General features: G+C 50.9%; 6 protein-coding genes across 9 annotated transcripts; 2 read left to right on the top strand and 4 right to left on the bottom strand.

The window, feature by feature from the left end:
* Nucleotides 1-9: 9 nt before the first annotated feature.
* LOC131125425 (uncharacterized) lies at nt 10-5208 on the bottom strand. 2 transcript variants are annotated; one of them, XM_058066988.2, is made up of 4 exons: nt 4983-5208; nt 2490-4571; nt 2327-2422; nt 10-2076 (listed from the first exon to the last, which is right to left on the bottom strand). In XM_058066988.2, the coding sequence occupies exons 2-4, from the start codon at nt 4562-4564 to the stop codon at nt 1314-1316; spliced, it is 2934 nt and encodes a 977-aa protein (XP_057922971.2). In that variant the 5' UTR covers nt 4565-4571; nt 4983-5208; the 3' UTR covers nt 10-1313. The 2 variants fall into 2 exon arrangements, with proteins under 2 accessions (XP_057922971.2, XP_057922972.2); XM_058066989.2 differs by having other exon boundaries at nt 2327-2419.
* A 959-nt stretch (nt 5209-6167) lies between these two features.
* On the bottom strand, nt 6168-8218 carry LOC131125429 (uncharacterized). Its single transcript, XM_058066995.2, has 2 exons — nt 7363-8218; nt 6168-7286 (listed from the first exon to the last, which is right to left on the bottom strand). The coding sequence occupies exons 1-2, from the start codon at nt 7448-7450 to the stop codon at nt 6388-6390; spliced, it is 987 nt and encodes a 328-aa protein (XP_057922978.2). The 5' UTR covers nt 7451-8218; the 3' UTR covers nt 6168-6387.
* On the top strand, nt 7070-10280 carry cyp17a2 (cytochrome P450, family 17, subfamily A, polypeptide 2). 3 transcript variants are annotated; one of them, XM_058066993.2, is made up of 9 exons: nt 7070-8367; nt 8432-8552; nt 8632-8770; nt 8834-9063; nt 9128-9214; nt 9292-9486; nt 9549-9718; nt 9778-9881; nt 9928-10280. In XM_058066993.2, exons 1-9 carry the CDS (start codon nt 8150-8152, stop codon nt 10197-10199), a joined length of 1536 nt encoding a protein of 511 aa, XP_057922976.2. In that variant the 5' UTR covers nt 7070-8149; the 3' UTR covers nt 10200-10280. The 3 variants fall into 3 exon arrangements, with proteins under 3 accessions (XP_057922976.2, XP_078651046.1, XP_078651054.1); XM_078794920.1 differs by having other exon boundaries at nt 8632-9063; XM_078794928.1 differs by having other exon boundaries at nt 8632-9063; nt 9948-10132.
* A 9-nt stretch (nt 10281-10289) lies between these two features.
* Nucleotides 10290-13274, bottom strand: LOC131125428 (uncharacterized). The gene is made up of 5 exons (XM_058066994.2): nt 13093-13274; nt 12191-12632; nt 11956-12117; nt 11688-11892; nt 10290-11615 (listed from the first exon to the last, which is right to left on the bottom strand). The coding sequence occupies exons 2-5, from the start codon at nt 12333-12335 to the stop codon at nt 10853-10855; spliced, it is 1275 nt and encodes a 424-aa protein (XP_057922977.2). The 5' UTR covers nt 12336-12632; nt 13093-13274; the 3' UTR covers nt 10290-10852.
* A 1549-nt stretch (nt 13275-14823) lies between these two features.
* LOC131125426 (atrial natriuretic peptide receptor 1) lies at nt 14824-19610 on the top strand. The gene is made up of 23 exons (XM_058066991.2): nt 14824-15011; nt 15125-15236; nt 15308-15440; nt 15501-15633; nt 15700-15804; nt 15877-15979; nt 16046-16191; nt 16254-16326; nt 16392-16536; nt 16622-16708; nt 16767-16910; nt 16976-17097; nt 17174-17312; nt 17389-17437; nt 17511-17612; nt 17669-17788; nt 17851-17944; nt 18001-18088; nt 18167-18306; nt 18378-18530; nt 18607-18705; nt 18786-18877; nt 18945-19610. Exons 1-23 carry the CDS (start codon nt 14970-14972, stop codon nt 19077-19079), a joined length of 2556 nt encoding a protein of 851 aa, XP_057922974.2. The 5' UTR covers nt 14824-14969; the 3' UTR covers nt 19080-19610.
* A 1430-nt stretch (nt 19611-21040) lies between these two features.
* On the bottom strand, nt 21041-22080 carry LOC131126418 (uncharacterized). The gene is made up of 2 exons (XM_078794916.1): nt 21771-22080; nt 21041-21713 (listed from the first exon to the last, which is right to left on the bottom strand). The coding sequence occupies exons 1-2, from the start codon at nt 22078-22080 to the stop codon at nt 21310-21312; spliced, it is 714 nt and encodes a 237-aa protein (XP_078651042.1). The 3' UTR covers nt 21041-21309.
* Nucleotides 22081-22130: the final 50 nt, after the last annotated feature.

Below are 22130 nucleotides of genomic sequence, written 5' to 3'. Positions count from 1 at the left end.
GACTCCAAGTTTAAAAAAAAACGCCTCATCTTTATTTTGAAGCCACAACAACCTGCCTTAGTGCGCCATCTAGTGGCAGGCAACAAACATTGCAGATAACTGGAGGACAAGATCCAGTGGGGACGTCATCATGGCAACCGAACGCCAAGCAGTGGCTTAATAAACTCTTGGAATGTTTAAATAAAGAAAAAGCCTCAATCCAACACATTATCATCACAAACATTTCAATAAAACTCGGGTTACATGTATACACACATGGTATACACAGAGGGCCATGGTATAGTTAAAAAAACTAAAATAATTATTACCTGTACTGCAGCAAGCCACGAAAGCTCAGTCTTGCATTGCACGTGTCCAAGTTTACAGATCCAGATCCGCCCCACCTGTCAATCAGGGATTTAATTTATGAAGATTGAGTATGCACAAAACATGACTCACACAATTCATTGTGTGTTCAACTTAATCTAACCTGCTTGGCTTTCATACAATCAATGTAACAAATATCTGCACATCACTTTAAAACTCATATTAAATGAGTTGTCAAATTATCATAATGATCGATGGAGGAAATACAACATGACATCAAATAGCATTAGCATTAAAAGGGTACAAAATGCAACAATTACTTATCTACAAATAATATTGCCTGCCACTCCCCCCTTATATTCCTCCATGACGTCACAGTGAATGCCATCTGCGCTTCTTATGGACTGTAAAGTGAGGTACGTCAAGTTAAAGGAAATGGGCGCTCAGATTTTCACAATAAAATTACCCACCCACAATAGATTCAGTGCCACCCATGCCTATACCCCTAACCCTTCATAAAAGTATATTTTATATACGTATACTTCAGAAAACCATACAACGTGTTGTAACATTCCGAAATGTTTTACTTAATAACGCAGGACTCCTGAACTCAGTCATTTTACTAGGGGGGGCCTGGATGGAGCGTTCTGGTGTGCTATGTGAGCCAGGGGGCGCCAGCTTACAACCCCTGGCCTAGGGCAAGGGTGTCCAAACGTTCTCCACCGAGGTTCGCATACTGAGGGGGCCCACTATGACATTTTTAAAATGTAATAATCTAAAAAAACATATGTACATATTTGTGTCATTAGCATGAACAGATCAGCTTTTCCTCCTGTTTTCTTCTATTTTTCAACTGTTTGCTGTTTGTTATTGTTGAATTTCATTCCTACAATGTTCAATGGGCTAATAAAAAACGAGCGGTCCGCACTTTGGACACCCCCGGTCGAGGGGAAACAAGACTTGTGACAAAGTCAGAGGGTTGGCACACTCGGTTGTGAGCCTTGGGGTCAGAGGTCACATGTTGTGCTGACATGACAGGCGGCTGATGTGGTGGGAGGGGTCGCTGAGGGGCTGGGTGGTGACAAGCAGTGGGAGTCAAAGAGGGACGGGGGGGCAGGCGAGGCGCTGAGGTCACTTCCTGCAGCTGCGCCGTCCACAGGAAATGAACTGGAAGAGTCAAGGTCGCCGTCATGAGCACCCCTGCGACCTTCGTGGAGGTAGTTGAGATGTGAGAAGACGTCTGTCAGAGTCATGGGAGGGGGTGAAAGGTCAGTGGAGAACTGGACGGAAACACTGTCCTCTGTCCCAACAAGTGGGGGCGCCACATCCTTGCGGGGAGGGGCGCGTCTGAGAGGCGGTGGTGAGGAAAAGGATGCAGGCTCTGGCAAATGAAGCGAAGGAGGCCTCTCCTGGTTGTGACCCCCAAAGGTGTTCATTGAGGTCACAGGGAGGTCATCTGTGGTGTTGCAAAAGGCCGCATTTGTTTGTTTTGAAACTGGCTCCCCAATCGGTCCTCCTGTGTCAGTAACAGGTTGTCCTTCTTTGATACACCCATCGTTAACGTCCGTAGAACCTTCATGAAAGGATGGTTCCTCAGACCGGTCCGATCCTCCGTCTAAGATATCTACAGGAAGTTCTCCGATGTCAGCAGCAGTGGTGGTGCCTAAACTGGCCAAGTGCACCAATGAGAGAGGTGGAAGATGTTCGGAGTTGTCGTGCCGGCCGCTTGGTGGACTGCTGTCGCTGTCCAGTGTGATGATGGGCGGCGGTCTGCAAGAAAAGTGAAGCCAAAGTTCACGTTTCAATAGCACGTTGACAATAGCAAAAGGTAGTGCCATGTTCTTCCTAAATCTGCTGACGAGGAAAAGTTGACATATTGAGCGAGTGGTTAACATTATAACTATTATTACCGCCAGGAAAGTCAAGTATTTTTTATTTTTCTTCCAACTCCTTTTTAGAGATGTTGATTTGCGCAAATAACCCATACCGCACCATTCCAAGAAAGAGAAAATACCTGTACCTGTTGTGCTGCTGCGTCTTGTGGTAGCGTTTGTGGGTGGCACCAGTGGGGGCGGTGCCCTCATAGACTATCTCCACGCTGGGACTGCGTCTGCTACTGCAGGAAGAGAAAGGACGCGTCCATCAAGTGTCTGATTGGACAGGAAAACAGGGAAAGTTCTCACCTAATCTCTGATCTGCCACGCCTCCTTCTTTTGCTCCTCCTCCCTCGTGGCTTCCAGCTGGGGTCGGTCTGGCGGTCAAGGTGCCGGCTCTTGTACTTCCGCTTCCCTCCGGGCTTTTCTCTATGGGAGCATGATGGCGTGAGAGGCGATGTCGGCATTGGGGAGGAGCAGGGGGAGGAAGAGGAGGAAGTGGTGAGACAGGAGTCCTGCGAGGAGCAGTATTCTGAAGCAGAGTCTGCCACACTAGCAGGGAGCGGGGAGGTGGATTCAAGGCTTGAACGCAAAGGGGAGCACATCATGGCAGGATAAATGCAGCGATTGGGATTGGCTGAGATGCCGCTTGGTCCTCGTCCTCTCCTCCTCTTCCTCCTTCTCCTGGTGGAGTCAGCAGCGGGAGGCGATGGACTCAGCGTGCACACTGAGCTGCCTGAGCCCGAAAAGCACGCTTCGGCCATCTCGATGTCTTTAGCCTTGATTGCGGCCGAGGTGGAGGGAGGAATCGTGGGAAGTGAGGACAGGGGCGAAGTCTTCTGAGGCTCCTCCCCTTCTGTGTCAGATGACAGCTGTACGAGTTCAGGAGTGCGCTCGGCCATCGGTTTCTTGTATCCTACAATCACGCACTCGCCCTCCTCCTCATTGGCTGCCTCCTGTGGGCCGGGGCTTAAAGCCTCTGCAGTGGAGTAGGAGGGGCCCGGAGTCTCGTCGTCCCAGGCTGACAGGCTGAGACAACTTCTTTCTGGGAGGACATCATCATGATTGTCACCCTCGTCAGCCTCCTCTCCTTCAGAGATGGCAATGATGGAGCTGTTGGCCGAGCCACCACTCGATGCGTCCAGCTCCATGGCACCAGGTGGCGGCTCATACACGGCCTGCAGGTCATAGCTGTCCAGGGTGAGTGGCGAGCGGGCAAAACTGACCAGCTCGTGGAGGAAGTGCTCTGTTCTGGACAACAGAAATGGTCGAAGCTCTTCCTCGATGGTGGGCGTGTCCTCCAAGCCATGGCGAGCCAGTCTTGCCATGATGATGTTCTGGACAAAGTCCACGAGTGAGCTGTGTGCACCGTACAGTACCGTGAGCTCCCGGCGCAGCCAGGGGCGTAGTCTGTTCAGTTGGGCGGGGTCCCGTCGGAAGCTCTCAACCGTAATATCACGCTGCCCCTCGGTCCTACCGATGCCAGCCACACCGTGTACACGTATGCTGCAGCGGTAGAGGGCGCGGCGAAAGGCCACTGCCTCCCGCTCCCTGAGGCGTCGCAGGACTCCACCTTCTCGCTGAAGACGTAGCCTTGCCGACAATCGGGTCATGAGCCGCCGTGATGCCCGGTCATTCGGGCGAGACCCCGCTCCAGGACCCCCCAAGCCCGACAGGCCTTCAAATATGACACCGTGCTCCACCAGGTTGGCTGAACCCCGCAGGCGCTGCTCGCCGTCGGCGTCTGCATCATGAGGAGAGAGAGACAGAGGTGGGACATCCAGATACCACTCCCACACCCCACGTTCCTCCTCCCTCCTGCGCCTCCTGGCGGTGCTTTCGGTGCCATCGGCGACTCTGTGCCTCCTCAGCAGGAGCCTCATCTGTTGGTCATTCCTTGCTGCTGATGCCATGGCCGCCACCATGGCCACCGTGGCTGCGACACTGCCGCTTGGGGGGACTGGGCGCAGCGTGTACTCTTTGAAGTCATCATGGCCTCGCACCGAGTGCAAGATGGAGGCGAAAGGCTGCTTGCACAGCGGACATTCGGCCTTGTTGTGTGACCACTCCTGAATGCATGGGAAGCAGAACCGGTGCAAACAGCGGTCCAAGTACGCCATGTTGTTAAAGCGGTCCAGGCAAATGGGACACTTTGAGTCAGGCGATGCCTCCTCCGACGCCAGAGGGGCTTGGGTCGTGGAAGAGGAGGCGGGAGGAGAAGACACGGCAGCCTGCATACTCCGAGTGTTGTTGGTCTTCTTCTTCCTGCGATTTCTACTGCTGCTCCTTCGGCTCCTCTGGTCTTCCTCCTGCTGCCCGCTGCCACTACCGCCATTGTTGGTGCCACAGCGGCGTACACGCAGCTTCATTGGCGTGGGGGCCATCACCTGACTATACACAAGATACACGAAGATCAATACATTCATTCCAGCATATGGGTGTCAGCGTGTTTGTGTGTGTTCTGTACAACTGGATTCACGTCGTCGACTCCCCAAGAAACAACCCAAGTTGGAGCAAGTTATTGAACATAGAAAATGACGAGGAAAAGTACACAATGAAGGACGCGAGAACAAACAATTCGCTTACAAACCCTTGAAAGTTTTCCGCAAAACATCACAACACGGACAATAAAGACGCATTGTGGGTTTGCTGCTGCTAGCCTGCTATGCTAACAGGATGTTAGCTGTGTCCTGTTCACTTCATGAGCACAATCAATCTTCTTCTTCTTCTTTCAGTGTTTGTTATCAAAGAACATTTGGTTTGTTTTATATGTTCGCACGCTAACAGGGTTAGCTTCCGTACCTGATCACAAGCACACTCGCGGCTCCAACCGACAGCTTTTCATTGAACTTTCACTCTCCTTTCCAGTGCCGGACTTCCGGTTTACTATTGTTTAACGTTGGGTGATTTGAGAGAGAAGCTCCCATTAAAACATTTTTCTAAACATTTGTGACTTCTGCGGGATTGTTGTCGCCGAACCAAACAGCTGAGGAGGTTGAGCTCGTGCTGAAACGTCATCATTAGCGGACCGAGTACCCAAAATGCCCGGATGTAGATTTTTTTCATGTTACTATGCTTAAACGTTGGTTAGCACGCAGACCACACAGCTGGGAGACTTTGGTTCGAATCCACCCTCGGGCATCTCTGTGTGGATGTTCTCCCCGTGCATTCGTGGGTTTTCTCCGGTTACACCGGTTTCCTCCCACATTCCAAAAACATGCATGTTAGCATATTAGGTTAATTGGCGAATCTAACTTGTCCAAAGGTATGAAAGGGAGTGTGAATGGCTGTTTGTCTATATGTGCCCTGTGATTGGCTGGCCACCAGTCCAGGGTGTACCCCGCCTCTCGCCCGAAGACAGCTGGGATAGGCTCCAGCACGCCCGCGACCCTCGTTTAACACTGACTGGCATCTGCTAGTACATCTACCATATTGATGAACATGGGCCTATTGTGTGACCTTGTTAGCTGAGTTTTGAAAATATCCGTCTTCGTGTGGATATAACTAGAACAAAAGAGTGAGCGAGTCACAATTACGTACATCCAATCAGTGTGCATAGACGATTAGTGAATACAATGATGACGTCATCTGGGTCGCTTATCAAATCATGAATTTTGAGTTGGAATGACCTGCAGTACTGACACATAAACCAGCGAGGGCGCCAAACACCCACGACAGCCGTCTTTTTTTCTGTCATTGCTGGGCAGCTGGGTCAAAGGTTAAGGTTTTTTCCCCCAACTGTCACAGTGTGTGATGTCATTTTTGTGATATGCTGTGTTTGGCTTTAATGGTGTCCTTCAGGATCATGTGACTTCTGACATCATCAAGTTGGTTCACCCTGAATGATGAAACTCACAGAACTTCATTGCCACAACAACCACTTCAGATCATGTACAGTGACAGAGGTAACGCAGTGCTGTGTTGCTTAGCAACCGCATCCTGTTGATGGTGATGATGACGAAGCACACTGGCACTATCCTGAAATGTTTTTTTTTTTATTGGAGCATCCTCAAGCAGGGGCCGGGACATTAAACACGTATCCCACAATGCATCAGTGCAAGGCATAGAAAAGTCACATGACAAGTATGACAGCAGGTAGAAACATATAGAAAAATAGAACTTTGGTACAAACATAGACATTGTCACGTCATGCAGGAAGTCCTCAACCTCACCAGGAGGCCAAAAACACTTTGTTGGCGTCGCCATGTTAAACCACGGCGCTCACGGCCAGTGAGTAGGCAGCCATCATCTGTGCACGGAGTTGCTGTTTGACATGCACGCGACCGTGTCGCTTCCGCTCATCGCTGCGTGCAAAACGTTTCCCGCACACATCGCAGGAGAAGGGCTTCTCGCCTGTGTGTGTGCGCATGTGCGTGGTCAGGTGGTCGCTGCGGCTGAAACTACGTGCGCACACGCTGCACTTGAAGGGCTTCTGTCCCGTGTGGACGCGCACATGCCTGTTGAGCTCATCCGAGCGAGAGAAGCTACGCTCGCATCCCTCCACGGAACACGGGAACGCCTTGGCCTTCATGCCGCTCTTGGCGGGACCTCTCCGTGACACTCGGGCACGTCCCGGTACATGCACAGTACCCAGGTTGATGGTGGGGAAGGCACCCTGCAGGAGTGAGGACAGGAGGTTGGCATCCAGGGTGGAGGGCAATGGAGAGTTGGCATTCTGTGGTTCAGTACTGGCACTCCAGTCCTTCATCCAGTCCTCCTCCTGCTTGACCTCACATTGGCCACCATCTTGGCTCAGAAGAGCCTCGATGAAGTCCGGAGCGCCCACCGCGGGGAGGGAGCTGTTCCCGCTCATTGAGGAGGCCTCACATTTGCCTCCGCAGCTGCCAGTCGCCGGCTCGCTCTTAACAGCCACAGGAGGGGGACTGACCACAGGTTGGTCGGCGCCGTCTTCCTTCTGCTCCATCTCGCTGCAGATCCCCACGATCTCTGTGATCATGTTGAGGATGGCGTCCGTCGTGCTGCTCAGGCCTTCCTCTGGCTCAGACAGGAAGCTGGTACTGCAGGCGATGGACGGCGAGAGTGAGTCAGAGTCGCTGAAGTCGGAGAAGAAATCCGAGTCAGAGGCCTCAGTTCCCGGGGAAACAACTGGCGGGGGAGAGTGTGTTAGTGTTATGTAACAGAACGATGATGTGAACGATGAAGATGCCGCGACTGCTCTCACCTGCCAGGTCCGACTCAACACTGTCTGCCCAGGTGCTGCACGCGTCCTCCAAGTCGGACAGGAAGCTAAGGTGGTGCTCGGCAAGCATGACGGGAATTCCACTTAAAGGTCTTCGGGTAGGATTCTTCAGCCGGGTTCCGTTGATCCGCTCGCTGATGCTGAGGATGCCGAGCTCCTCCACTCACTGGCCGTTTTATACTCTCGGTCTCCTTGGCAACGCGAGCGCCTCTTCATTGGTGAAGAGCGGTGTGAGGGATTCCCCCCACCATACGCGTTGAGGATGCCCAAACATGGCCGACTTCCTGTGGTGACAGCGGGCATCCCCGCGCCATAAAAGGAGCGGTGGGCTTTCCTCACTGCAGCAGTGCATGTGACCCCCACTGCGGATACATACACTATGTGTGTGTGTGTGTGTGTGTGTGTGAAACCCGTTGCCATGCCAACGCCTGTTAGGATGAACATGTGCATCATGTGCGCGCACTGGACTCCACTGTCTGCGATGCAGTGCTGCAGAGATGTTGTTTCCATAGTGACATACCAGAATGTCCAACATGTCCAAAATGTCAAACGTGTTGCCATGGCGACTCTATGACTTGGCCAATCATCAACACCATCTGTGGCTTTCTTAAGGTTGCCGTGACAACCTGATAACGGCGAGGTCAGCTGACGCTGATAAACACACACACGCCAGCAACAACAACAACATGGACATGACCTCTGACAAGGTCACTCCAGGCGTCAGACTTTAAAAGCCGAGCTGCTACGCCAACATCCCATCATCACAGTCATGTTGGCCTCCATATTGGTCGCGAGTGTCTCTCCACTTCTTCTTGTGCTGCTCGTCCTCGCTACCGTCACCACCTTGGTTCTGCTGGTGCCGAATGGACTTTGTCCCGCTGGCAGGACGACCATCCCTGGCCTGCCACGCCTCCCCATCCTGGGCAGCCTCCCATGGATTGGAGGCACCACCGCACCACACCTCCTCTTCATGCAATTGGGCCACAGGTGAGAACTTTGACCTCTGGAAATACGACCTTGCTAGCATGAGCCCAATTGTTGTGTGTCTCAGGTATGGGCCGTTGTTTGAGCTCTACCTTGGGCCGCACCGCACAGTGGTGGTCAACTCGCACGTTCACGCCAAAGAAGTTCTGGTGCAGCGAGGACGAGACTTTGCGGGCCGTCCCAGAATGGTGAACACACTTCCTGTTTGCCACATTTTATTCATTTTCAAGCGCCACTCTTGCTAAGTGTGGGAGCATGTCTCGGCAGGTGACCACTGACATATTGACCAGAGGTGGGAAAGACATCGCCTTCGCTGACTACTCTTTGCTTTGGAAGCTGCACCGACGTTTAGTCCACAATTCCTTGGCTCTGTTTGGAGAAGGAAGCGGTCGCCTGCAGGAGATCGGTAGGAATTCGCTGCAGCACACTCTTTTACCACGTGACGCTGTATTGTTTTACTTCCTGCCAGTTATGTCTGAGGTGGAAAGTCTGTGCGCGGTATTGTTGTCTTATGGTGGGTGTGGCTTCGACCCATCGGCTGCGGTGACCACGGCCATCACCAACGTGGTGTGCACGCTAGTGTTCAGTACCACCTATCGCCACGGCGACCCTGAGCTGCAGGAGGTGATTCGTTACAATAACGGCATCGTGCGCACTATTGCCAGGGGAGGACTAGTGGACGTCTTTTCCTGGATGAAGGTAAAACCAGAACCGGAATCACAGTCACTGCCTCCAAACATCAGGCATGTCTTGTGGCACTTAGATGTTCCCCAACTCGTCGCTGAGGGAGTTGCAGGCGTGTGTTGCCATGCGAGACTGTCTTCTGGTGCGTAAACTGCAGGAACACAAGGTAACGGACACCGGCAGAAGGCACCAGAGTGCAGCGGGCACATGGTCTCCTATCCTAAAACCAAGTGTCGTCAACAGGCGGCGCTGAATGATGGTGAGCCTCGAGACCTCCTGGATGCCTTGCTGAAGGGTCAGAGTTCACCCGGCCCAAATGGGGAAGCGATCACAGATGACCACGTGTTAATGACAGCGGCAGAGGCCTTCGGCGCCGGTGTGGAGACTACATCCACCAGCCTGTTGTGGATCCTGGCCTACCTGTTGCACCACCCTGAGGTAGGCATGGCACACCTTTTTACGGTGCGGTGACCACGTTTTCCCACGCCTCCCGTATACAGGTCCAGGAGCGTGTGCAGAAAGAGCTGGATGAGCAGGTGGGAGGCGAGCGGCCAGTGTGTGCGATGGACCGTGGTCGGCTGCCATATTTGGACAGCGTCATCAACGAGGGAATGCGGATTCGGCCTGTAAGCCCAGTGCTGATACCACACAGTGCCATGACGGAAAGCAGGTACGGCAAACGTTTGCGCACATGCACCTGCCGAAGCTAACGTTTGGTTCTGGTCACAGCATCGGCGGGCACACTATCCATCGTGGGACACGCGTGTTGGTCAACATGTGGTCCATCCATCACGACCCGCAGTTCTGGCACCGACCCGACCTGTTCGATCCAGGTAACGCTTCTGATCATCGCCCTAAAATACACCCAGTCCTTTCCAGATCGTTTCCTTGACAACCAGGGCCGACGGGTCACACCTTCCTGTTTCCTGCCATTTGGGGCGGGACCTCGTGTCTGTGTGGGTGAACCATTGGCCAGGCTGGAGCTGTTCCTCTTTCTGTCCTCGATGCTCCAGCGAATGAGCTTCACGCTTCCGGACGGGGCTTCCCCTCCCAACCTGCAGGGACGTCTGGGCGTAGTCTTGCAGCCGCTACCTTATAAGGTCGTTGTCAGGCCCAGGAAGGGCTGGGAAGTTTGCAGTGATGCTAACTAAGCCAGAGAAGACTGTAGTGATGAGATGAGCAAACCTACACTTCAAGCTAACCACACGCTAATGTTCCGACAGCCATCAATAAACACAATGTTTAACATGTGATCCGTTTATTAACTTCACTTTTAGCACAGGCTGACATCAGAACAATAATTAGCATCGTAAGGTCTTCCCTGCCTTCTTATGACACAATAAAGGGTTATTAGCTTTCGGAAACTGAAGCGCTAACAAACACAAACACTCAACAGCATGTGACTAAAGAGCCCACAATGAAAAAAAAAACAAAAATCACTTAAAATATTAAGTTAATAACAGCACAGGACAAAAGATGTCCTTTAAATGTCCAGCTGAAGCATTCCTCATGCTGGGGTTAGCTAGCAGTGGGCTAGCATACGCGTGGATTGGCGTTGTCATGATGTTTGTTTTTATTTTTCAGTTCTGACATATGGAAATGTTTTTGTGGGTCATAAAAAGTTTATAAAATGAGAGTTTTAAGTCAAGTACTGTAGTAACCCTAACCAGCTAAAGAAAAAGAAAAGCAGGCCATCGAGCACAAGAGAGGGAAAAGGCCAGCCTTCAGGAGAGACTTTCTGTGGACCGGTGGACCTTTGAAGACATCCCATAAGGAGGCATTTAGGATCTTAGCGAACCTGTCATCATGCCGTCTCCACGACAACCACCACCTCACCAACTTCCTCAGGGGAATTGCTAAGTGTGGCCACGCCCCTGGCAGGGCAGTCTGCACTGTCATGGAGGTCAGATTGCTTCTCCGGCATTGCGTCTTCCTCCCGTCCCTGGTCGTCTTCCACCTGGCAGCGGCACACTTCGATCCCGGAGTCACCGGTCAGTCGGCGATGTCGATACTGGCTCTCGTCAGCGTCCACGTCATCTTCGTCCTCCGGTTCCGCCTCCTCTTCGGCCTCAATGACGTCCACACACGGCGAGAAGAGGGTCTGTTTGGGCGGGAACAACCAGGAAGTGGAGGCGCGTGTGGGCGGGTCGGGGAGGAAGGGAGAGGTGGCCGCCACGGGCTCGATGGTGATGTCGGGGGGTAAGACAGTCGGGGCGGGGCAAGTTGTGTCTCTTCCATCCGGGTCTTCGAGAGGCACATTAGTCGGAATGTCAGCCAGCTCCAAAGTAACACAGACGGCCGCTGGAGGAGATTGGGTTGGTGGCAAAGTGGTTGCTAGAATGGGGCTGGGGAGGGACTGTTGCAGCATGGGAGGTGTGGCATCGACGCCAGGAGAGGGAGAAGCCTGCAAGGAGGCACCGGCTTCCTGCGCCACGATATTGAGAGAGAGGTCTGCTTGCTCGCTGGGCGTGGAGGCGTGGCTGGTGTCCGTCTCATAGGTCACAGGGACGGAGAGGGAGGAGCTACATGGAGAGGAGGGGCAGCAGGAGTCACAGGAACAGCTGGAGCTACAAGAAAAAAGGAAACAACGCATCGTCACGGGGATGCGCTGTCGGCGTCAACTCGGCTTGCCGCCTCACCTGTTGTCTGAGCTGAGCGAGGAGGGGCCGTCACTGAAGGGGCGGTGCTGCGGACGCCCATGCTGCATGAGTAAGTGGGGGTCTGCCGTTCGCGGGGGCTGCGGGTAGCGTGGCGCCGTAAAGACGGAGCTGTAGGGGGGAGGTGGGGTAGGGGGCTGAGCCGCCACTTCCTCATACGATGGCAACTTCAGAGACGCCAGGAAGCCTGCGTGCAAGGCACATGTCAACACATGCCTTTATATACGACAAGACAGGGGGCGGGTCTTACTGAGGTCCAGCATGGAGGAGGGGTAGGAGGCGGCACCCCGATAGGCCAGCAGGCTGATCTCTTGCTGGCGCCGCTGCTGCTGCGCCCGCAGTTTGGCACGCCGATGGCGGTAGGCACAGCAACAGCTGAACACAATGAGGGCGGTCCACAGCAGCCAGAACCCTGCGCATGTCACATGATCTCAACCGTCAAATGGCAGCAGTGCAAGACTGCAAATGTGGGCGGGGCCACTCACACCACAGCTGATAGTAGTACGTGCAGCAGCCCGTCTCGCCGCAGCAGTGGCCCGTCTCACACAGGTAGCCTCCGTTAGCGTTGGCGCCGGGGCAGTAGCGTGGTCTCCCCAGCAGGGGCGGGCTGCCACCAGAGTGGTACTCCATCACACCCCTGCCCCGCCCACGCTAGCTGCTAGCCACTGAACATGCAGGCTAATCCGTGTTGCTACATTTCTAATGTTACTCGATTGACACAAGAATTCTGCTACCACAGTCACAGTGCTAAGCTAGCTTTTAGCTGCTAACTGCTAGTAGCCTCCAGGTAGAACATGATGTTTTTACACAACTGAACCTGCTACAGAGGCCAAAATTAAGTTTGACACCTCCGCTAGCAAGCTAACATGCTAGTTCCTGCTGCTGCTAGAGGACACAAGATGGCAGCCGAGAGGTAATGAATCCCACCTGCAGAGAGACGAGACAAAAGTTTACCAACAGAACCGGTCTATGTGATCAGCATCAGACCCAAACGGGTCACCTCCTGTGGCGCCTAGCTAGCTTAGCTCACCTAAGGCCAGTCTAAGAGCAGACTTGGCAGAAACATTTCGTAATAATTTATCTGGTATCTGGACTTGAAGTGGATCAGAACCTCCAATTAAGTTCTTTGTTGTTGTGCTGTACACGTAAGGCCTGAAGGGGGCACCACTTGACAGTTCTTGAGTGACTCTAGCGCCTCCTCGGCTAGAAGGTGGTCATAACAAGACGTCGGTCGCAGGTTAGCATCAAATATATTCACGCTGACTTTCCACTCTGCTCAGTAAACAATGGCAGCGCCGCAGCGGGAAAACAAGCCTACGACGTCGTGTGTTCCGTGAACGCACCACCCTCACAAATACGCAGACAAAAGAGGAACAAGAGGTGTTACCGCGCCATACGTCCATCCTCGGTCTCGGCTTCGGGTTCTTGCTCGGTCCGTCGGTTACCGCCAGGGCCCGCTCCCTGTGGTTCGAGCCTTCCCCGCCTCCTCGGTGCAATCCTCCGCCAGCCCCGACGCCATCAGCGCCCTCGTCGCGTTAAGGTCGCCGCATGTCGCCATCTGCATCCGCCTTAGTTTCCGGTGTACTTTCAGAATAAAAGCTTTCACTGGAACTTAATTATATGTGGAACAATTTAACTAATGAAACGAATAAGTAAATTGCTCATATCGAATCATGTTCCTACGCAGCAGCGTTAGAAATTACAAGTTATTTTGAAAAGCAGTAAATTGCACTTTACAGCAATGAACTCTTATAGAAAGCAAGCTAATAATCGAACTGTGTTATTTATTCTGGTGTCATTAGGCAATATTCTGACTGGAGCGATGAAATTCACCATTGCTGGCCTGGAGGACGCACTGGGCTCTGATTGGCTGACAACACAGCCCACTCACGCAGAAGCCTGCTCCTCATAGCAACAAGAGGGAAACATCCAGGAGGGACAAATGGGTCGATGCTGTCTGAGACACACACACAGGGGCGCTGCTAGGATTCTGGGCCCCAAGAAAAAAAATCACATTGGGGCCCCCCTGGGCCACATTTCTTGGAACACACACAACACACACAATATAGTAACACAGCGATGTTGTTACTTCCTGTGAGAACCACCCAAATATTCCAATTGCATTTGGTTTATTTGCTCAAACGGAAAGAATTTAACCTTTGTATACGCTTCATTCCGAAAGAATAGTGCCAATCCCAATGAATATATAATGGGATTAACAGTGGTGGAATATTCCTTTCCCCAATCCGATTGATGTATCTTGTAGCCGCTCAAACGGAAAGTTGTCAGGGTGCGTTTTTCTTTTTCTGTACTTTATTGGCAGTTGGCAAGCAGCTTTCGTGTGCATTAGCGCCATCTGTGGAACACAATCTAAACCCTTCTATACGCCATTCATAAGTCCATAAGTCAAAAGAAAATATATATCTATATAAAACATGTACTGAGTTGAATTATAAAATATTAGCAAGATTGAATTTGATCCTTTCCTGGTTAAATTTATCATATCGCATGCTCAGATATGACGTAACACGCAGCTCCAGACGTTCTTCAGTTTTAAAAATGGAGGCCAGCAATCGGCACTGGACTGCTACGGAAAGTTGGTTTTTGATCCAAACTAAATTTCAAGACTGGACAAACAAAAAACTGGCAATACAGAATTATTCCAACAAGTGAAAGAACAACTCGGGGGAAGTCGGTATCACGTGATGTTGGTGTTTACGTTTTACTGGGCATGCCCCATTGATTATTCTGGTTGATTATAGCGACGCATGTAGACAAGAGATTGGAATATTCCTTTCCATGTATACCATTGTTTCCGGAAAAGTCATTCGGAAAGAGAAAAACTCATCATGTAAACATGGCTACTGTGGAGTGTCCGTGGTGTAAAGACTGGCAGAGCAATGTAATATCGGTCCGTGTGGCAACACCTGGCTCCTTCCTCCTATAGACTTAGTGATGTTGTCCAATGTAATAAAACGTGCCGTGGTTCAAAAAAGGTTGAAAAACACTGGTCTAGATGTCCAGTGGGTTGGACAGGAGCTCTCGCACCTCTGACCCGTAGAGAGGTCGCAGGTGGTTGAGATTTGAGCACTTGTACCTAATAAAGTCGCCTGATGTAAAGGCGTAATAACAGAATTCTCCAGTAGAGGGCAGTGTTGGTCCAACATCTTCGCACTCACAGGAGGTAAAAGTGACATTCAGCTGCTCCACACTCAGTCTGGACTCAAACCTTCAGCAGCTGCAGACGCTCTCTGTCTGAACTCAATGTGGTCCGCCATGAAGAGCAAAGTGTGCTTGGTGATCTGGGTGAGGCTTCCATGTTTTCAGTAACAATTTCCTGTTGTTATCTTTTTAATAATCATTGATCAATGACTAAAAATGAAAGTCGTTGGTACAATTGTGTGTGCGTGTATGTGCAGGTGTGTGTGTGTTGCATCATGCTTGCGTCCTGCTGGCATGACCTCGACAACAGTGAGTACGACTGTTGGCCTCTGGAGCAACCCAATGAGTCCAACATGATTAACTGCGGAGGTGAGACTTCTCATGAGGTTCTTCTCGTACGCCTCCACTCCCGGCTGACTGCCGCTCATGATGCCGTGCAGGTCTCGAGATGGCGTGGGTGCTGCGACCTCCGGAGACGGTAAAGAGTGGCCAGGTGTTCAACGTCATCTACTCAGTCTCTGCCCAGGACTCCTTCTACAGCTGGGCCGCCGACAACGACGTCTTCCCTCACAGGTAAAGCCCCAACCGTCACTCGCTCTGTCCATCGTCGCCAACCCTGCATTGAACGCTCAGGTCCATCGCCAACGCAGAAGATGCTCGGAGGTTCTGTGAATATCACGAATGTCCTGCAAACTGGAAAGATGCCGACGGTGAAAACTGCTGCATTCATCACGCCAACATCCACTCCTGCCCACTGGGATACATGGTAGGCGTGTGCACATATGCATACACATGTGTCACGTGCACGGAAGCTGCTCATAATTGTCTTCAGACATCAGAGAGCATCTGTGGTCCGTGGATTCCTGACGATGGAAAGATCTTCACACACACCATCTCCACATCCGGCAAAATGACGCAGACCAACTGGAGCGCCAAGGTAAGCTAAGCGACATGGCGACCTGCCTGCCGAGCTCAAGTGACGGAGTCAAGGCGTGTCACCGTTCCTTAGGTGGTTCTGCTCCATGCGGGTCTGACTTCGCTCATCGCTCACATCCGAGTGGGTCGCATGCAGGTGGCACTGGAAGCCAAGAGTACCGTGCTGCCCTCTGCAGGTTCGTACACTAACGTCACACGCCGTACACGCTCACGTCAACGCGTGGCGTCTCATCTTTTTCCAGTGTGTGGCGACGGAGACTGTCAGGAGGAGGAGCTTTGTTCCACGTGTCCTGCCGACTGCGGCCAATGCCCCATGGCCGCGTCCACCAAACTGGCCATCGGGCTGCCACTCAGCCTGCTGAGCCTCTGCTTTATCCTGACCATCATGGTGAGAGTCATGTCCCTGCGGTCGATGTTGCACGTCTGAGCGTGTTTGTTGTGGGTGTTTAGTGGCTGAGGTACCAGAAGCGGCGGCTGCTGTGGGACGAGAGCTGGCTCATCGACTTTGACCTCATTAAACAAGGTACGAAAGCCAAGCAGGAAGAACGTCGCCATGACGCCCGCATCATTGTATTTTTGTCACCGCAGATCAGGACGCACGTATGACCATGGGCAGCATGATGAGCGTGGCGGTGGCGCACAGTGACAGCAATGCCAGCTGTGTCACAACCCTCACTTCCTGTGCAGGCCAAGCAGGAAACAGGAAGACAACATTCACCTGCACAGGCATTTAGTATGTTGACTTCACCTCACAAAATAACACAAATATACACAAACGACAACAAACACGCTGCATTACTGGTATTGGTGTGTTGCAGTGACGGCAGGATGGTGGCCATCAAGAAGATTAACAGCAAGTCCTTCTCTCTGTCCAAAACCATTAGACAGGAAGTCAAGCAAGTGAGGTAAGTGTCCATGTGCTAAAATGGAGGTCCAGGTCCTCCACGCTGACTGTGTTTCCAGAGAGTTGGACCACCCCAACCTGTGTAAGTTCATCGGCGGCTGCGTAGAAGTACCAAACGTCGCTATCGTGACCGAGTACTGCCCCAAAGGAAGCCTTAACGATGTCCTTCTTAACGAGGAGATCCCGCTCAACTGGGGCTTCAGGTAACCTCTGTACTTCCTCTGATGCTTCTACAGGAAGTCATCGCAACGCTATGACATTATTCCAGGTTCTCCTTTGCCACGGACGTTGCCAGAGGCATGGCGTACCTGCACCAGCACCGCATCTGTCACGGCCGCCTCAAGTCTGCCAACTGTGTCCTCGATGACCGCTGGGTGTGCAAGATCACTGGTGAGCACCCACACTCGTCTTCAGCTCCCCCTGTAAGGCGATCAATGACCCGTGTTGCCATGCCCTGTGTTGCCAGATTACGGGCTGAGGGTGTATCGCAGAGAGGAAGGGGCGGAGCCTCTCTCCACATATCGCCAGAGGCTCAAGGAAGTGTACATGCCACCTGAGTTTTCTGACGCCAACATGGAGCCCACCTTGGCTGGAGATGTGTTCAGGTAATCGGTAATGTGCACGCACACACCGATTATTGTCAGCTTATAAAATCAAAGAGCGGTGTGTGCGTGTGTGCAGTTACTCCATTATCCTGCTGGAGATCGCCACACGCAGCGACCCCGTACCTGTAAGTGTGCACGTGACGACAGTACGCAGTGGACGTCAATAATGTTGCCCACAAACCCCGCCCGTCCACTCAGGTGGATGAGTCCAGTCTTGAGGGTTCGTGGTGTCCACCTCTCCCTGAGCTGATCTCCAGCAAATCCGACAACGCCTGTCCGTGTCCTGCCGACTACGCGGAGGTGAGATGCTGGTGCTGCATTCCTGCTATTAGCTGCTAACACGTTCGTTCCCGCAGCTCATCCGACGATGCGGCTCTCACAATCCCGCCCAGCGACCCACCTTTGAACAAATCAGGAAGTTTGTCTACCGCATCAACCCCATCAAAGTCAGCCCGGTGGACATGATGATGAACCTGGTAACACCGACGCCTTTCACCCTTGACGCCTCACCACGCGCACTGACGCCCGTGCATTTCAGATGGAGAAGTACAGCAAACATCTGGAAGTGCTGGTGGCTGAACGAACACAAGATCTGATGCACGAGAAGCAGAAGACCGACAGACTGCTTTACAGTAAGAAACACACACTCCCCCCAGACGTGGTTATCTGCTGTCATCTGCGTCTGTAGGTATGCTTCCCCGCCAGGTGGCTGATGACCTTCGTCAAGGAAAGCCATCGCAGGCTCAGAGCTACGTCAGCGCCACCGTCTTCTTTAGGTAGGACGGGGAGCATGTCAGTGCATGCTGGAGCTGGATCTGGGCTGACTGTGTGTGTGTGTGTGTGTACGTGCACAGTGACATTGTGGGCTTCACACAGCTGTCCAGTAGCAGTACTCCATACCAGGTGGTGGACTTCCTCAACAAACTCTACACCACCTTTGATGATATCATTGACAACTACGACGTCTACAAGGTGGAAACCATCGGGGATGCTTGTGAGTGACACACATGCACACACCTGAGATGGCACATTCATATGTTTGTGTGTGTGTGTGTGTGTGTGGAGACATGGTGGTGTCCGGCGTCCCGCGAGAGAACGGTATCCTTCACGCCGCCGAGATTGCCAGCATGGCGCTGGATCTGGTGGGTGTGTGTCGCACCTTCAATATTCCTCACAAGCCCAACACGCAGCTCCAGATTCGAGCTGGGATCCATGCAGGTGCGCTGGCATGTGCAAATGAAATGGTGGAAGCATGTGCTTTGACACGTGTGTGTGTGTGTGGGGGGGTACTCAGGTCCTGTGGTGGCGGGGGTGGTGGGCACCAAGATGCCTCGCTACTGTCTTTTTGGTGATACGGTCAACACTGCGTCTCGGATGGAGTCAACCAGCCTGGGTAGCGTATTATTGGTCACAGACCTTTGTGCTCGGGCCTTCGCCACACGTGACCAAGCCTGCTGTATTGTTGTCATTCAGCACTGAAGATCCAGTGTAGTGTTACTGTGTTTTATCTACTGGAGGAGATCGGCGGCTACGTGATGACCTGCCGAGGAACGATGCAGGTCAAGGTATGTTTTGTCATGTCCGCTGCTCGGTAGTGAAGTTATGCTAATGGTGAGCATCTCATCATGCCAGGGAAAAGGTGATATGGTAACTTATTGGCTGGACGGGAAGACATCTGACAACAAGCCGGCTAAAAGCGTCGCTGTGGAGACGCCCAAAGAGCTCGATTTGTCACTGCCGGGAACGCTTGACGACAGCCTCGATTGAACCACCACTGTCTCCTTGTTGTTGACATCTTGGCTGTTAGCATGCTAACACCGTGTGCATGCTCACACACAAGCGACCTTGACCAGGATTTGAAAGTGCCAAGATGGCTGAAAGACCGTCCCCTTCATCATCATCACCTTCATGCTTTGTAATAATCATAATAATAATAATCATGAAAATAACAGAGTTTGTACAGTAAACATTTTAGTTTTCCTCATTTTAAACACTGTTTAGACGCTGTGTGTGCATGTGTGTGCGTACCGAGAACATGCAAAGCAGCTTTTTAATTAAGTCTAAGTGAATTTAATTAAGTCTGTGTGTGTGTGTGTGTTTGTGTGTGTGTCAAGTGGGCTTTCTCTCTCCTCTAAAGCTCGCTCACCCTCTCACTCATTCTATAAAGCATTTCCACATCTGAGACACATGTGCACTAATGCTTCAAAGCAACACTTAGCCTGTACATGTGTGTCACACGGTTTAGTTACGGAATACATCAGAGGGCCCCCCAACAAAGCTCTGTGTTTCCATGGCTTTTTCAACACTTTTACAAAAGATAACTGTATCATGTGATTTCCTGTTTGTGTTTAATGCACAATACACATCCTCACAAGCTATAGTCCACGCAGGATGACTATGTTACAGTTTGTTTAGACACAAATTAGGATGACCTCACTACAGTTTGTCACTTAGAATGTGAGTTGGGATTTGGAAAAACTTTTTTGTTTAAGAGACACACATCTCTAAGTCCAACTCCAAACAGATAAGGGTAGCTATTTTGATATTTAGCTATTATTTTGATTTGTTTCCATCGTTCTAAAGAAATATATGAGTGATGCTTGGTACTCTTATCACCCTGCCCTAATGAAGAAAAACACAAGGTCTGTGTATACTGTACATACTATACAGTACAGGACGTTATTCTTCAGTATACTGTGCATTGATTGGCTCACCCTCAAGAAGCATCCACCCATCTCTCACATGTGCTTTCTACATTGTTACACAGCAGAAAGTATCTTTGTACAGATGTCAGTAGGCCTAAGATGACTGCAGCCTAAAGAAAAAAAAGTTTTATCCTGACCGTATAGAAACATCGTGGTGGTATTTTGTTGTGCAATCACCTGACCTCCACCAAAGCAGCAACTATCAAAACACAGGCCAGTGGAAGGAAACACTAACAGGAACAAACCACGGAACACAACAGCACCATCTGCAGGACGTAAACAGGCACTGCCACAAAACCAGTCCAAAGTGGACTCCAAGCCACTCCAGAAAAAAGTCTATAATTGTGCATACATTTCGTGGGTCACAAACACAGACACGCTTAGGATACTTCCGTCAACAACAGCAGCATAGAAATGAAAATACTTACAATGTCAGCTCTCATTTGTCGTCTCATCCAACACAAGACTTGTGATCCGGTCTTCAGGTAAAATGTTGACAGCAAACTAGCATCTTTTCGAGTCTTCATAGTAAAATTGAGAGCTAGGAGTATCCACTCTTCCACTGTTGCTTTTGCGAGGGACGGTGAGACGATGTTGAGATGATTTTTCTAGTTTTTTATGTTAGCTGCTACAACATATATGCTAACAATGCTAACAATGTCGCTGTAACTTGGCTAGCACACGGTTGACGTTGTGTTGTTGTTGTTGTCCTTTTTTGTTAGGGCTTTAGCGCCAAAAAGGGAGGTTCTAATGACGTCAATTGTTAGCTAGCTGACGCAAATTTCGATAGCGATCTGATACTATAGGTAAATATCGGACCGATACACATACTGATACCAATACATATGGTACTTGAAACTTGGAAGATTTTGCCTTTAATTTTTTAAAATAAAAATTATAATCAGAATAAAACACAGGACAAATATGTTAATTATTTTTAACAAAACATTCATGAACAATTTTACAATGTATAAATAAAACGTCACATAATATTACGATATAACACAATTGTTTGAGCAAAATAATTAAAGAAGAGCAAAAAACTTTCAATTCTCCCCAAACAACTTCCCTGAGTTTGTAAACGTTAAATACAACAATATCAACAATGTAATTATCAACAGCCAAACAAGAAACACATATTTGTGAAAATGTTTGTATGGAAAATTGATGTATGGATCTATCAGTTAACGGTAAAGCAAGCAGGTAAATATGCGCATGCTGTAATAGATACAATTGTCCAGTAGGTGGAGCCAAATATACCATTTACCTCACAAGTACAGAACAGTAAACATTTATTGAAATGTTCGACACTCGACTTTCAGCGGCATGCTCGACTTTCTAGGTTTCTTCTTGTGTATACTGTCACGTGACTGATACAGCTGCTGTTGATTGGTCGGGAAGCTGGCGCGAGCTTCTGCAGACTTGTTGTCACATGGGGATGATTGGCAGACTGGCACCGAGACGAGCGGGCTATGCAAGGACACACAGGCAGGTAAAGCCACCCTTGATGCTTCCTTGGACGTGGGGCTTGAGTTGTCTCGGACATCTTTGGTGCCGCTCCGGTGGAGACGCGGGTTGGGGTTGGCGCTGTGTCGATTTCGACTGCGTAGTGAGCTGAAGACCATGGTGCAGCCCGCCACCGTGCAGCCATGTTTGATCTTCAGGTGGACAGCATTGTAGTGGATCTTCAACGTACCTGAGCGAATGGGTAAAAGTAAAACTCTAAGTGTCACAAACAACGTGTCATTCCTACCTTTGTCATAGAAGCTTTTTCCACAGACGCCACACAAGACCCGTCCCTTGGGAACGGGATGGCAGGAGGAGGGGGGTGCAGGACGATCCTGAAAGGCTGAGGAGAAGGACGGCAGTGGGCGCGCACACGATGAGGACGTTTTGCAAGGATTCCGTGAAGAAGAAGAGTTAGATGATAGGACAAATGAAGAGGTGTTCTCCTGCATAGTTCCTCTTCTCCTCAAAAGGTCACACTCAGGATCTTGTGTGTCCCAGTCCCACCTGACCCTGCCCATCTGCTCCTGAGAGGACAAAAGCATCGTCAGCATCATTTGTCATGGAGTTATAGCACCATGGTTTTGGTCACCATTGTAGAAGGGCG

This window comes from Doryrhamphus excisus, linkage group LG2 (genome assembly GCF_037039965.1).
Source record: "Doryrhamphus excisus strain RoL-2023G ecotype Guam linkage group LG2, RoL_Dexc_Guam_v1.1, whole genome shotgun sequence".
Classification (NCBI taxonomy): domain Eukaryota; kingdom Metazoa; phylum Chordata; class Actinopteri; order Syngnathiformes; family Syngnathidae; genus Doryrhamphus; species Doryrhamphus excisus.
This window is presented reverse-complemented; position numbering and strand designations above follow the sequence as displayed.